A 15,618-nucleotide genomic window follows, 5' to 3' on the forward strand; every position below is an offset into this window, starting at 1 on the left:
ATTACCGCTGAGTCTGAAAATTGATTACATATGTTCATTATCAGCTGCAATTCCGAAAATGAAAGTAAAGCTTTCATCGGTGATTGTCCATGAAAAGCCGTCATTTGGGTACCAACTTACATAGTTCTAAGTTGGTTAAAAGCACTACAAAGCAGCAAAATGGTCAATTAATAGTGATTAACTTTTCATAATTCAGGGGCAGCGGAACGTTTTTCAAAGTGGGGAGAGGGGGGAGGGCTGACCAAGCAAAAAATCACAATCCTATGGTCACTTTTACGTTTTGTACGTGGTTTTTGAAAAAAGTTAGGGGGCTGAAGCCCCCCTCTCCCAAGGTCAAAATGCAGGCTTATTTCAGTTCAACTTTTTCTGCCGAGGCCCCTGGAGTATGCCCTTCATTTGTGCTCTTCCTCATTATAACAATCTTGGAAAGTTATTACAATTGGACTGAGGCCGGGTTATTTCAGTGAATTCACAGATAATGATCTTTGATAACATACACTCTAATAAATTTCAAGGATTTAAAATAAATCCAGATCAGCTGTGAATAGTGACCAGTAGAATTTTGAATTTATTTTAATCCTTGAGGATTAACTTTTAAATTTCAAAAGATTTAAAATTCAAATCTTTTAGATTTATATTTAAATCAACAAGGTTTAAATCCTTGGAATTTAGAGTGTACCTCTGGTAGAAAGTTAACCTGTCCTGTGACTAGTGATGTCGAGTTCTACAAAAATTGCCCTTTTCCCCCCATTTTATTTGTTTACTTGATTGTCTTGAACTGATTGTAGTCAACATCCAAAACAAGATTTTTTTTTGCTTTTTGTTTTGCCCAGGTATGTCATATACCAATTTAAGGTCAAGTCCACCCCAGAAAATTGTTAATTTGAATCAATTGAGAAAAATCATACAAGCATAATGCTGACAATTTTATTAAAATCGGATGTAAAACAAGAAAGTTATGACATTTTTAAGTTTCACTTATTTTTCACAAAATAGCTATATGCAAAATTTAGTCACATGTCCCTCACTATTTTGTTTTTTTTATAGTTTGAATTATACAATATTTCAATTTTCACATATTTGAAAAAAGGACCAACTTGACTCAACCATAAAATGTTAAACAATGTTAATTCCACATGTTCAGGGAGAAATAAAACTTTGTTTCACAAAACAATGAGAGAAAATTAGAATATTTCATGTAATACAATACAAAGGAAAGAGTGAGTGATGTCATCAGTCCCCTCATTTGCATACCGACCGCGATGTGCATATAACTGTTTTGTGAAATTAAGCAAAATTTTAAAATCTATCTTTCTTATTTTACATCCGATTTTGTTGAAATTTTCAGTTTTATGCCTGTTGGATTTTTATCTTTTTATTCAAATCGACTTTTTGTTGGGGTGAACTTTTCGATCCTTTAATGAATATAATCATTGTAGATCGTACTAATGAATCATATGAACATTGAAGAAACGGCATGACAATTCGGATATTGTTATATAATTAGATCCTGATGAGATTGTCGATGCAAGATGGAATGAAGATGATGGTACCTGTATATTTCTAGTTCAACATCCCCCCCTCCTAAAGTGTTAACTTTCCTGGACTTTGAGACTCGAAATAATGTTTCAACTAGAAAATAGAGGAGAAGAAGAAAAAGAGGAATAATTTATGCAAGAAAGAAGCAGAAAGATGATAAAATTAAAAGATATATATTTTACTGGTGTACTTGCATATATAATCCCCCTTTCAATGAAATAACATTATGTCGCCTACCTGTTGGTCCCCACCCCCCCCCCCCACCCTTACCATGCAGTCCATGGAGGATTATTGTTTGTGGCACAGTGCGGTGACGTTATCAATATTGTTAACATTTCTAGTAACGAAGTATATGTTCTCTCTTGATCTCAAAGGGGGGTGCAAGTTGCCTCAGTCCGAGGAGATTGAACAATAAAAACAGAACAAACGAAAACAATAAAAAGGCAAAATTATTCATATCGGATACCAGCTCTATATTATTTAAGGGCTCCAAGTCCACCCCCCCCCCCTCCCAAAAAAAAAAGGAGCAATTTTTTTTTTATTTAAAAAAGCAACAAAAATTACATATAATTGTTATAATAGAAGAAAACAATAATAGTCATAATTTGATGGATTTGCAATAACAATCACAAACCAACAAAAAATGAATAGACAAAGACTGAAAGAGTCTACTTTTTTCGTTTTTGTTTTGCGCTGTTTATTTTTCCACGGCTTCAATTTTTGTGCGGTACGTTACGTCCGTCCACAGACAAGTACACGGGTCCACTGCACTGGAACGTCATGCATACACTATTAAAGGCACAGCCTGATTGCAGCAGTGAACAATTGTTAAAGTGAGCAAGTGATTAAAGGTAAAAGAAAGTAGTTGCAACACTAACAGTTATTTCGTGAGAAAGTCTTCAAAATCAAGGTCAATTGCCACCATATTGTTATAGATCTAGATCTTGAAATAAAGTTGTCTTCGTGAAATCATGAAATTTAGCTGAAAACCGATGGGCCTAATCAGTCTGATGATCAATAATAACACAAAAAAGCATATGTGGGACAGTGTACAGCGGGATGTCGAAAAGAAGTGAGTGAGAGAAAGGGTGGGGGGGGGGTGATAAAATGAGTGAGACAGAAACAGTGGTGGGAAAAATGAGTCAGACAGACAGTGATGAAAATGAGAGAGGGAGGGGAAAGAAAGAGACCCACACAGGAAAATGAATGAGAGAGAGACAGACGAACAGTGTCAGTGGGGAAAATGAAACTAAAGTGAGTAAAGAGAGACAGACAGTGGGAAAAATGAGAGAGACTGTGGGAAAATCAGAGACAGATAGATCTCGAGAAATTATAAAGAATACGAAGAGCGAGATGTTAATTGTGATAAAATTAAAAGATTAAGATTTGCATTGTATGGCTTCCATTAGCTTCACTTCTTTAGTTAAGTCTCTGTATTTTGGTTCCGCTGAACTGCTTTGGCTCCACTCACCAATTAAAGTAAAATGTCAGAAATTGTTTAATAAATCCCCAGAAATGACAGTTATTCCTGTCTAGGCTTCCATGGGCCTTTTAAATGTTTTTTTAAGTAGCCTAGGCTAGGGCTAGGCTATAATATAGATTTCTAGATCTAGAATCTTTTCAGTAACGTTAAGTTCTCTCGGCCTAGACAGGAATTTCCGTCATTTCTGGGGATTTATCCGGGGGGGGGGGGGGGGGACCACTTCCATTGACGGGTGGATACCATGCGCAACCAAGGGGTCTCGAAAAGTACCCAAAACACGTATTTTCCATATTCTGAAAATGCACCCCTTAACAAGTATTGGCGTCTGAAACCCTACCCTTAACAAGTATTGGAAACAAACCGATAATCTTGGCAAGTATTCCCTGAAGTGAACCCCTAAACAAGTACAGCGATATTTTATTGTTATGTCACGGGTCCGTCGGTCGTCAGTTTTACCTTTACAGTTTACACACCATTTGGTTTAGTACGGCCCCAGCTTCCACACCTCGCGCAAATCGGACTCTACACACGTAGTGTTGGTGCAAAAAGGACATCCTTTATAAAACATTTTAATTTTGTTTTATCATCCCCGCAAATTTGACCCTAAACAGGTAGCTTTCCTAGCGAAATAGATTTTTTTTTCATTATTTTTGTGTTTTTGACACCCTTATCACGTTACGTACGTAACGTGCCATATCTTGAAAAAGACATCCTTTTTACGTGTTTTTTTTGGTCGCGCATGGTATCCCCTCGTCAATGTAAGTGGCCCCCCCAGGGGATTTATTTAACAACTTCTGACATTTTTGTTAGACTCCAATCTTGCTTTTGATACTATACATATTCTAAGAAAATATCTAAAATATACATTACCGACGATTTATTCCTTTAAAAAAAATTTCTGCCGGAGAGGAAAAAATGGCAGCCGTGTGTTGCTGCCCTCTACTTTCAACAAGTTGTGCTTTAATCAAGCCTTTCCAATTAGAATTTTTGAAATCCTGGATAATCAACGGTCGGCATGATTCCATGCATGCTTTGTATTTCGCTGACCCGAGAGAGGTAAAAGGGACTGGGAACTTTGAAGCTCTACTCAGGGCTGCGAATAGGAATGCAAAATAGTTATGAATTAAAAAAAAATTAAATAATGCGACCAAAATACCACAAACAAACCCCTCATGACAATCTGCGAACAATTTAACCATGTTTAGAAAAAAATTCCTGCTCGATGGAGTGGAAATCCACGTAGAAAAGCGCCGTCAAACAAACGGAAGGACACACAAGATTAGCCAAATTATAGTAAGGATTGTTATTATTATTACACCCCACATAATTATTTCTATTCTCTCTTTATTTTTCAGTTTAAAACAGCAGAGGCAGGGTCTCTGTTTGGGCAATGGAGTACAATTACATTCATGACCAGCAGGAAACCCGTTCGAACCAAGAAAGCGGCCAAGGGCAACCTCAGATTCAGCCTCCACTTCAGTACCATCATCACCAGCAGTATCCTCCACCACCACACCATGCTATCCAGTCAGGGTACCATGGACTTAGGTTAGTATACAATACCATCACCAGCAGTACCCTCTATAAAACCATTCTATAATGACAGGGTGCCATGGATTCGGGTAGGCTATACCTTACCTACACCAGCAGTACCCTCCAACACACCATGCTATCCAGTCAGGGTACCATAAATATAGACTCACGTTATTAAACATTACCATCACCAGCAGTACCCTCCAACACACCATGCTATACTGACAAGGTACCATTGACGTGGGGTAGTATACTATACCATCACCAGCAGTACCCTCCAACACACCATACTATACAGACAGGATACCATGGACTCAGTATACACTATCATCACCAGCAGTACCCTCCAACACACCATGCTATACAGACAGGGTACCATGGACTCCGGTTAGCTAGAACAAACAAATGTCTGTCGATTGCCTACCTTGGTGACATAACTTTGAGGTGCAAAAATTGAGGGATAACCCCAAAAAATGATAGAAAGAGGATTTTAATTCAAAAAAGAATTCCTTGAAATAGTCATGAACAACCAGGCCAGGAAGTTACGAATATCAAAAGGTGAAAGTTTCACAGTGCTTGCTCCCAATGGCAGATGTTAAAAGGGGCACCGCAAGTTTTAGCTCTTGCCCCTGGCACTATTTCTTTCCGACATGTAGATTAAGTCACTGGTCCACCTTGTTTTTTTTATATGTGAAATCAATTACTATTCCACACATGAGTTCTGATGAATTTCAGTTTATTTGCAGAGAAGAACTTCGGTCACTTCGACGCGGGCATTCGTCCTTCACATTTCCCGTCTCTCATCTCTCTATCTCTCTTTCATTAATTCTAGATTGGCCCCATACATCAACTCTCTTCAAGCTCCAGTTTCTCTGGCGGGACAGGTGCCCAGTTCAGAAGGCCTTCACCTGTCTCGAAGTTCTGTCACCTCGGGATCAACGACCATCACCAACAGGGAAAGCCCCGGACAAAGAGGACATAACTATGATCATGTCCTTGCAGCTGCTATGCAAGGTAAACTTTTGGAAACCTGAAAAACAGGGGACAAAACTTATAAAATTTGAGATCCTCACATTAAAAGAGAAATTATATGTACCAGAAGTAATGCCTTCGCCCATGAACTGCACAATTTTAAAGTAAACATTGGATGTAAAATCTCAGGAAATCTTCAGATTTTACACATACATGTAATTAATGAGGAGTTGTACCTTACACTAGTCATTGATTCTGTTTGTATTATCAGTGGACAGCACATCACTTCACTACCAGGCAGCTCTTTCCAGTGGTGCTGTACAACCCCAGCAGGTTCCAACAACACTGCCTGCCACTGTTGCAACCCCACCATCCCTGCAACCGCCATCAACTCTCAACTCCTCACAAGATCCAAGCTACCTCATTGAAGACCTCTCCAACTCAACACGCAACAGTGTTGCTGCAACCCAAAGCACCATGCATGCCACACCACCTCACTGCAACCCTGCTGTGAGCAATATAAATCCTGTCTCACCAACAACTCTCATCAGCAAGAAGAAGGGTCCTCCTCGAACAAGAACAAAGAGGGACAGTCTTCCACAACCGATGGTTCAGATTGTTGAACCTCAGGTTCAGCACCACAGGCGTAAGGAATATGTCCCAAGTTTCACCAAGTACTGTCAAACAGAACCTTTGTTTGACGAGATTTGGAAATCCGAAGGTGTGAGGGCAGAGCCATCGAGTCTTCCTTCGGGTCTGGCATTCATCCAATCGGTGGGCGAGGAGAATAAGATAAAGGGTGTGACTTCTCAAAAGGACTTGGAAGAAGGAGAAACGTTTGGGCCGTACACTGGAGAGTTTGTGAAAGAAGGTTTAGGCTGTTACAACCCATCAACGTGGGAAGTAAGTCCTAGATCATAAATGTGCAATTGACTCGTGTGTCAGCAGTAAATGTATTCTCCATTTTGCCCAGTACGTCTCTGTGTAAATCAGTGCTCCATCATATGTATAGCCATACTGTTGTAAAGCTCTACACAGTATGTCACTTTATAGATGATAAGCAGCATTGGATTTGCAATACAACTTCTGTGACTTGCTATCTAAGTGACTGGTGCTCCCCTTTTTTTTATACGTGTCATGTTTGCAAACCTCTACAATTCGTGAAGATGAACTTTTAGATGAAAGTGCCCTTGGCAGCATCCTATGAAAATATGGGATACAAGAAGGATTGAGAGTGCCTGTCTCATGTGCATATCAACATCTTTTGCCATCAGTTCATCACAGCAATTCTATCACAATTTCCTTATTGAATAGCAAAGGTACAAAAACTGAGCCATGTGGTACCCCTTTCCATTTAGCAAATGGGGATGCTACTATGAAGCATGATTGTGAAGCTGTGATACTGCATTGTTTCATATGTAACACTGAAATCCAATCGCACAGCAACCTCCCTTGTACTGTTTTATTCTTGTTCAAATCTGTCTCTTTCATTAGTCAGGTTTGTTATTCTGATAGTTTATTGGTCAGGTCGGTATATCGGAAGGATAGACTACTAGGTTGAGTCAGCCCAGCCTTTTGAGAAGTTGAGTTACAGCCTTGCTCGGAAGTGCAGTATTGTAGATATCGGTTAGGTTATGCCATTTAGAGTCATTGCTCATATTCTTTTTCTCTCAGGTATGTGTACGAGGCAGAGCTTGGTTCTATCTTGACGGATCCATGGACCCTGATAATTGGATGCACCATGTCCAGTATGCCAGGAACACCAAGGAACTGAACATGGAAGCTTTTCAGTCCTATGGGGATATCTACTTCCGTATCACCAAACCTATCAAATCAGGAACAGAGCTTAGAGTCTTCTATAGTCCAGAGTACAGGAAGAGGGTTGGATTCCAGACCAGTCTGGATGAACTTCAGGTAGACCAAGGTAAAATCTGGCTGGATAAATGCCTCAATTAAGATTTCAGATTTTGGAGGAATAAAGCAATTTTCATATCTCAATGATTTTATATCAACTTCCTTTCTGTATTCTTGTAAACATATGTTTGCATTAAACCGGTCTGAAATTCATGAAAGTTTCTATATTCAAAATCTTCATTTAATGGATGTTGCAGTATGAAATAGATGTTCTAATGACTACTGTCATTTAGGAAGGTGTAGGGAAGTGTATATTAATAATTCAGTTCTAGTCTGAAAATCTTTCCTCTTACACATGAAGTGAGTGACATGTCATATGTTCTTGTAGATTTGGGTATGCGAGCAATCCCATGAATATTTATGTCTGACCTACCTTGATGATCTTCCTCTAATGACTCATCTCAATTTGTTTCTTCTTTCTTGTTTCTGTATAATATTTGACAGTTATCATGGGTCATTTCTCATTGTACAACGCCTACTTAGCTCGTTGTACGCGAGCAAATGGGAGACTGAATGTCAAACATTTGTACCGTTGCACACACGACGTACCATCCAAAATGTACAGTCCAACATGTACCGTTGCACGGCTTTAGGAGGTGATGACATAATGCGATTCAATTCATTGTGCTCAGTAAAAAATGAAGATGAAATATGCGTACATAGCCTGCTGGCTAAATGCGCAATGCTGCACTAGGATAGGTCATGTGCTCTTGTGGGATTTGGCTTTTCGCTATCAATATTTTTGCTCCCTTTTCATAGATTACTGCAGGGAAAAACTCTTGTTTTTGCATATTTTCGCTAGATTCCGAGGCGTTGTACAACACAAATAATAGCGAATATTCTTATTCTTGCAATGGTGCAAGATTTTGCATTCGGTGAAAGAAAGAAACACTCTATTCATCTTTCTTTTACCTCATGCGAAATCTTACGCCATCGCACTCATGCCTATTCGCTATTTGTATACTATTATTCGCAAGTTCATAAAATGAAGGATACATGGAGAAAAATGTTTGTCGTACATGCATGTACAAAGTGTTTGGTTCTTATATTGGATTGCATCTACACATGCACTCCTACTTCTATGACAATACTCAGCAGGATCCATAAGTAAGGATGTAGCCCTAAGGTGATGTCCCGCTGACTAATTGTTTTTGTTCTGTTTTTATTTTTTTATCTGTTCATATTCGTCTATACTCTTTTTCTCTTTTTTCTGCAAACAGATAACCAAATGTTCCAATGTCAAGATTGTAAGTGCCGTTACACCAACGCCAAGAGCCTCTCTAGACATCTCAAGTTTGAGCATGACAAGGAGAACTTACGGAATGTGGCCGACTTGAAGGTCAATGTTCAATCTCAAATCTTCACATCACCGAGGCTCGAGTTTATCACTTCCTTCCGCAAGAAGGAGGCAAGAACTGGGAATGCAGCAGCAGAGGAACCTGTTGCTGAGGACACACCAAAGAAAAACTTGACAGAAGAGAAGAGCAAGAAGTTCCTGCAAGTGAAGTATGTTCCTTTGAAAACCGGGAAACAGAGCACTGCTGGGGACAGTCGAGCTAACAGAAGTAAGAAAAGAGACCTTATGAAGAGATTCTCTTGTAAGAGATGCGGTAAGCTATTCCCATCGGAAGGACACCTCAGAGAACATTCAGCATTCCACCAAGAGACCAAAGACATCAAACCAATCTGTGAGGTGTGTGGACTGGAGTGTAAGCACCAAAGGGCTCTCAAACAGCACATGCTATCTCATGATTCGTCATCATTCCAGTGTCAGAAGTGCCACAAGTTCTTCAAGCGGAAAGGATGTTATGTTTACCACCTTCGACACGACCATAAGATCTTTGTTGGGACTCGTTGGATGAGAGGAAGCATTGAGGATCAGATGACAAGGTATGTCGGACCTGAAGAGGAGACTGAGGAATCTCCTCAACCTTTCCATCCAGAACTCCCCAAGGACATGCTTGGAAAGCGAATACTAATTACCAGCAAGAAACCAAAGGTCTTCAAATGTAAGTACTGTCCAAAGAAGTTTTCTGCCCACAACTTGGTGTACAAGCACGAAATGACTGTGCATACGAACAGTGGTCGTTACAAGTGTGAGTTTTGTCCCCAGACGTTTATCGAAAAGACCAGGTTTATGGTGCACAGGCGAAAACACACATTGGATCGCCCCTTCAAGTGCGAGGAGTGCCCACGTTCCTTCTCTTCAGAGAGCGCCCTCAAGAACCACCTTCCAGAACACCGCGGTGAACGACCCTACCAGTGTGACATCTGTGGCAAGGGATTCCGAACACGGAAATACATGACAACACACAAGAGACGTGTTCACATGGCACCGACAGTATTCCTTAACTGTAGCTTCTGCGACAAGACATTCAAGCATAAGACAGCGCTGTCGCGACACGAGAAGTGCCACAAAGGAATCCGACCCCATGTTTGCCTGACGTGTGGACGTGCCTTTGGGACCAAGTGCTCACTGCAGTCTCACATGCACATACATACCGGTGAGAAGCCATTCGAATGTCCAGTGTGTCAACAGAAATTTGCCCTAAGCCACCATCTGTCCACCCACATGATTCGCCATGATCGCAAAGCTTTAGCTGCTCCTTCAGATAAAGACCCAGTTGATGTTTGAGGAATGGATTAAACCTATCGAAATTAATCGTTAGGTTGTAACAGGAAACTGATGAGATCTATGGGTCTGCAGTAAAAACTCAGTAAACTTCCCATTCTTCCTTGCAGGGCTGAGTTATTTTTAAAAATGTTCCATCCAGATTCCAATTTCATAGTACCAGTTACAAACTGGTATTCCTATACTTATAGATGGATGTCAGAAATTTGAACACAATAAGAAAAGAAAGAATGGTCACTTCCTTGCATTGGTGGAACCAATCGAGTGACATTACCAAATTTGGGTCGTACTTGTTCAACCCATTCTGTACCTTAGACATTAATAACCCTGTTCCCGGGTTCTTAATACCTAGAATGCAACATGATAAAACATAGTCTTTGAAAAGTTTGAATATATGCTGATGAGAACAAAAATCCACTGCTCTTTTCAACGTTCTTATCATAATATTTTCAAGAAACAAATATGTTTATAGTATGCTTCCAAGCAATTCTAAATTGCTCCTAATAAAGATTGATTCGCCATCATTGTGATCAATATTTAAGCTTTTTTTCTGATTGTTTTATGAAAGGGTATACATGTATTCCAAATGCTGTCTTATTGCTCGGGGCATGTATATATGACAGAGCTCCTAGATGTTCAATTTCCTTTGAATTTTTTTTCTTTTCCCCTGAAAAATGTCACTTCACTCTGCTTCCAATCTCCATCGTAGGATAGTGAAGTATGAAAAAACAAAATTATGACAACTGAAAACAGAAGTTGTTGCCTCATTGGAAATGTTCATTGTGAGCTATCAAATTCTTATGATATTTTAAAAGAATATAGGAGTATGGTTGCTCATCCAATGTCTACTTTTTACAAGTATATTGAAAATATTCTGAATAATGGCTGAAACTTTTGGGCCGATACACGCTTATCCATGTATTGTGCGTGTGACCTCCATAAGAATTGACTAATTTATTATTTCATGACTCCATTGCTTTTCAGTGAAGTTCTTAGATCATTTATATAAACAGCCTTTCACAATAACTCCAATACACTTGCCTATAAGTCAAACCAGAACAAAATTTTATCAACTGTGAATCTTGCCATGCCCCATTTGTGGCTCTTGTTATTTCATTTTTTAACTATGCATGAAACAATCCTGTGTTTCTTAGAGATTTACAGGGATATTGTATATAAACAATACGTATAATATTTTTGCTTTTGATTTAGAGCTTGAGAGAGAGAACATGGCATTTTTATAGGTAAATTGCTATAGTCTCTGAAAGCACTATTCTATTTGTATTTGTTTTTTTTTTTATAATATAGTTTTATGTCATATATTCATACAGAAATATCTTGATATTCAAGGTTTTTGTCTCACCTGCATAGCAGAGTGAGACTATAGGCGCCGCTTTTCCGACGGCGGCGGCGGCGGCGTCAACACCAAATCTTAACCTGAGGTTAAGTTTTTGAAATGACAGCATAACTTAGAAAGTATATGGACCTAGTTCATGAAACTTGGCCATAAGGTTAATCAAGTATTACTGAACATCCTGCCTGAGTTTCATGTTACATGACCAAGGTCAAAGGTCATTTAGGGTCAATGAACTTAGACCATGTTGGGGGAATCAACATCAAAATCTTAACCTAAGGTTAAGTTTTTGAAATGTCATCATAACTTAGAAAATATATGGACCTAGTTCATGAAACTTATACATAAGGTTAATCAAGTATCACTGAACATCCTGCAAGAGTTTGACATCACATGACCAAGGTCAAAGGTCATTTAGGGTCAATGAACTTTGGCCGAATTGGGGGTATCTGTTGAATTACCATCATAACTTTGAAAGTTTATGGATCTGATTCATGAAACTTGGACATAATAGTAATCAAGTATTACTGAACATCCTGTGCAAGTTTCAGGTCACATGATCAAGGTCAAAGGTCATTTAGGGTCAATGAACTTTGGCCAAATTGGGGTATTTGTTGAATTACAGCCATAAATTTGAAAGTGCGTTGGTCTAGTTCATAAAACTTGGATATAAGAGTAATCAAGTATCACTGAACATCCTGTGCACATTTTAGGTCACATGACCAAGGTCAAAGGTCAATGAACTTTGGGCACAATGGGAGTATCTGTTGAATTACCATCATAACTTTGAAAGTTGATGGATCTGACTCTTGAAACTTGGATATAAGACTAATCAAGTATCACTGAACATCCTGTGCGAGTTTCAGGTCACATGATCAAGGTCAAAGGTCATGTAAGGTCAAAGAACTTTGGCCACGTTGGGGGTTTTTGTTGAATTGCCATCATATCTCTATAAGTGTATTGGTCTAGTTCATAGCACGTGGAAATAAGAGTAACCAAGTATCACTGAACATCTTGTGCAAGTTATAGTAGTTTTCAAAATCAGCACTGCTGCTATATTGAATCGCGTGATCCAGGTGAGACGGCCAGAGGCATTCCACTTGTTTTAGCTTGCCATTTATCCTATGACCAAATATTGAATTGATGTCATGTGGCATCACAATATGCTTAAAGCATTAATAACTCTGTTATATTCCTTGACGCATTTTGCCAAACATTCATTTTTTTTCTTCCATTTGTTTATCCAATTTCATGCCAGGATTAATTTCACCTTTCAGTGTCATTTTATGCATTGATGTTTCTATTATCACTTTATTGATAAGTGTTAATAGTTGCATACACAGGGCCAGTGCCAGGGGGGGTGAAGTTGCCCACTGACATCTCCCCCCTGTGATTTTTCGAGTAACTCACGGGGGGTGAAAAAATGAGAGGAGAAAAAGGAAGAAAGAAGGAAGACGAAACAAAAAAACAAAAAAAAGGAAAGGTTTATCCTTGGGTGGAATAACTCCGAAAATACTTTATAACATCATTGGTAAAAATGTGACATTTAGGTTGTCTTTTCACCTCCTGCCGCCCCCCCCCCCCCCCCCCATCAAAATATCCTGTACTGCTCCTGTGTGTACAAACTTAGACATTTACCAACTCTCAAAGATATTTATGCAATATACATCTATCTCTATACCTTGCATTCTTCTTGCCGTTGTGATATGAAGGATTTTTTTTAATTGTAAAATCCTTTATATCAATTGATGAAGCATTGCTTAAAATGCTACAAAAATACCTATGAGTTGTTGATATGCCAAAAAGAAACCCAAATGTTGATGAAAATATAGATAAAACAGTAGGGCTATGGAATAGAAAATTTGTAGTATTATTTTTACCCTGTGGGACTAGAAAATTGAACTTTTAACTACAACAGTTATTGTTTTGTGCCAAGACTAGTGAAATTATAGAGGATCATGTCGTATATTTAACTATATTGTATCTTATCTATAGCAATTTTTTTAGCATGTGTAATGTTCTAATAAGATCTTACATAACCTGTCAAAAAGCCAAATGATCATGTCTGTCCCGTTGCAGATGGACAGTATTTGCATTGTATTTATAAATAAAGATGTCATCTTATATAATATGGTTAATAAAAAAAATAACCTGAAGCAAGTTGATTTTTTTTCCTAAATTGTTACTTTTTAAGCACACTCCAGGTAGAATTCAGGGGCCGATTGCACGACATGGCCTTGCAAAGGACCGTTTTCCACGTTGTTGATTTATTATGATGTGCCATATGAGACACATTAAGAAATTATTTGCAAACCATGTTATCCACAAAAGTGGACAGAAACAATTCTTTAGAAAAATACTTACTTTGACATTATGTAATAGATTTGTAAAGAATTTAGAAAAGGCATCTTGCAAGCTGCAGCATAGTAAATCAGCAACACGAAAGACTGTCAATGCAAAGACCCTTTCATTGGGCACTGTGGCCCGTTTCATAAAGCTGTTCGTAAAGTTGCGCATGACTTTTCGCAAGACTGGTACATTTTCCTGGGTGACAAGTTGGTTACATTTGGTATGTCATTTACTACAAGGAAGGGTCACCAGTGGAGATTTACGTTCTGCATAACATACAAGCAGCTTTATGAAACTGCCTCAAGGTGTGTGTTTCACAATGCTGTTCGTAAGTTATGAGTTACTTAACAAACAACTGGTGACCCTTTCTTAGGAATTAAACCACCAGTGAATCATTGATGATTACCACAGGATAGGGTCACCAGTCGTTTGTAAAGTCACACGTAACTTACAAAAAGCTTTGTGAAACACCCAGGCCTGAATTAAGGTGGTTTTGAAAACTCACGGTTGAAACCATGGTTTATGCAGATTTCCTGTATAAATTACGCTTAATTTAGCGCATCGGGCGAGTGTATAAAAAAATGTCCAATGCCGATCTGATGTGCGCTTTTGTCACAGTGCGCCAATTTGTTGCCTGTTACCATGGTTAGATACGCTATTGTATTCATGAGTCTGCTGTTTGAAGAGTGGACTCATTAATTCAAAACAGTGGACTCATGAATAAAATAGCGTGGATAACCACGGCAACAGGCGTCAATTTGGCGCTCTGTGACAAAAGCGCGCATCAGCATTGGACATTTTTTAATATACGCGGTAAAATAAGCGTAATTTATACATGAAATCTGCATAAACCATAGACTCAACCGTGGGTTTTCAAAACCACCTTTGTGAATTCGGGCCCCAGTGTTTCAACACTAAGGCCCGTATTCTGAACTCAGGTTTGATTTACACTCTGATCTACAGGTTGTGGGTAAGCCTGAACAGCCAATAGAGAGGTTCAATACCATTGTCCTCACCATTAAAGCATGAATAAAGACTACATTGAATGCAAGAAATACAAACAAAATTTAGGCATTTTGGCTTCGCATAATTTTAGCAGTCTTAGTTGAACTGGACTTCAGATTAGGGATCTACTTGTAAGATTTCAATCACCAGCACTTTTCTGAAATGCTAGTCTGTGATATTCTTTCTTCATTATTCATGACGAGATAGTGAATTGAAATTTATTCCATTCTCATGTATCCTTTCCTCCCAGTTCAATACTATTACAAATTGGTATTTATTTTAAGTGCACACATATGGCATCCATAAGGCTGCAATTTATCATGCTTACATGACATTCCTCAATATTACATTTTTTTGTCTGTGGAGAAAAAAAAATTGGGGGTATCCTTTTACTGCAGATTTAAAATTATTTCTGCTTGGGAAATGAGTTTTCATCTAGCAATCCATAACAATTTGGTATCTGTTGTTGCTATGTTAACAAATATTCCATCGACAGCGATTTCAGGGGAATCCCAGAAATTTTATACAACAAAAAATGAAAGGTTGTCTCGGCACATAGAAGTGTAAAATTGTTTGCTCTTGTATTAAAGATGTGTTTCATTAGGGAATTTTAGCAATCACTTTCCAGACACTTTCTACAACACTGATAATCTTCGTCAAAAGCCCTTCATAGTAAAGCGGCCTTTGCCGGAAATCAGTGAATAATAACAGCAGTGTCGTCCTTGACTCTGGACAACGAACATGTTTCAAATTTTTGGTCTGGTCCAAATCTTAAAACGATGTGCTGTTCCGGTCCACCAACTTTCGACAATGACCTCTAATTTGTCCATTGTGATT

At 38.7% G+C, this 15,618-nt stretch overlaps 1 protein-coding gene across 1 annotated transcript; it reads left to right on the top strand.

Annotated features, from left to right (window-relative positions):
- The first annotated feature begins 2,293 nt into the window (after positions 1-2,293).
- Positions 2,294-13,585, top strand: LOC129266266 (zinc finger protein 569-like). Its single transcript, XM_064103694.1, has 6 exons — positions 2,294-2,390; positions 4,378-4,570; positions 5,388-5,569; positions 5,799-6,430; positions 7,202-7,451; positions 8,662-13,585. The coding sequence occupies exons 2-6, from the start codon at positions 4,413-4,415 to the stop codon at positions 10,074-10,076; spliced, it is 2,637 nt and encodes an 878-aa protein (XP_063959764.1). The 5' UTR covers positions 2,294-2,390; positions 4,378-4,412; the 3' UTR covers positions 10,077-13,585.
- The last annotated feature ends 2,033 nt before the right edge of the window (positions 13,586-15,618 follow it).

Source organism: Lytechinus pictus, chromosome 8 (assembly GCF_037042905.1).
Source record: "Lytechinus pictus isolate F3 Inbred chromosome 8, Lp3.0, whole genome shotgun sequence".
In the NCBI taxonomy this organism is placed as follows: domain Eukaryota; kingdom Metazoa; phylum Echinodermata; class Echinoidea; order Temnopleuroida; family Toxopneustidae; genus Lytechinus; species Lytechinus pictus.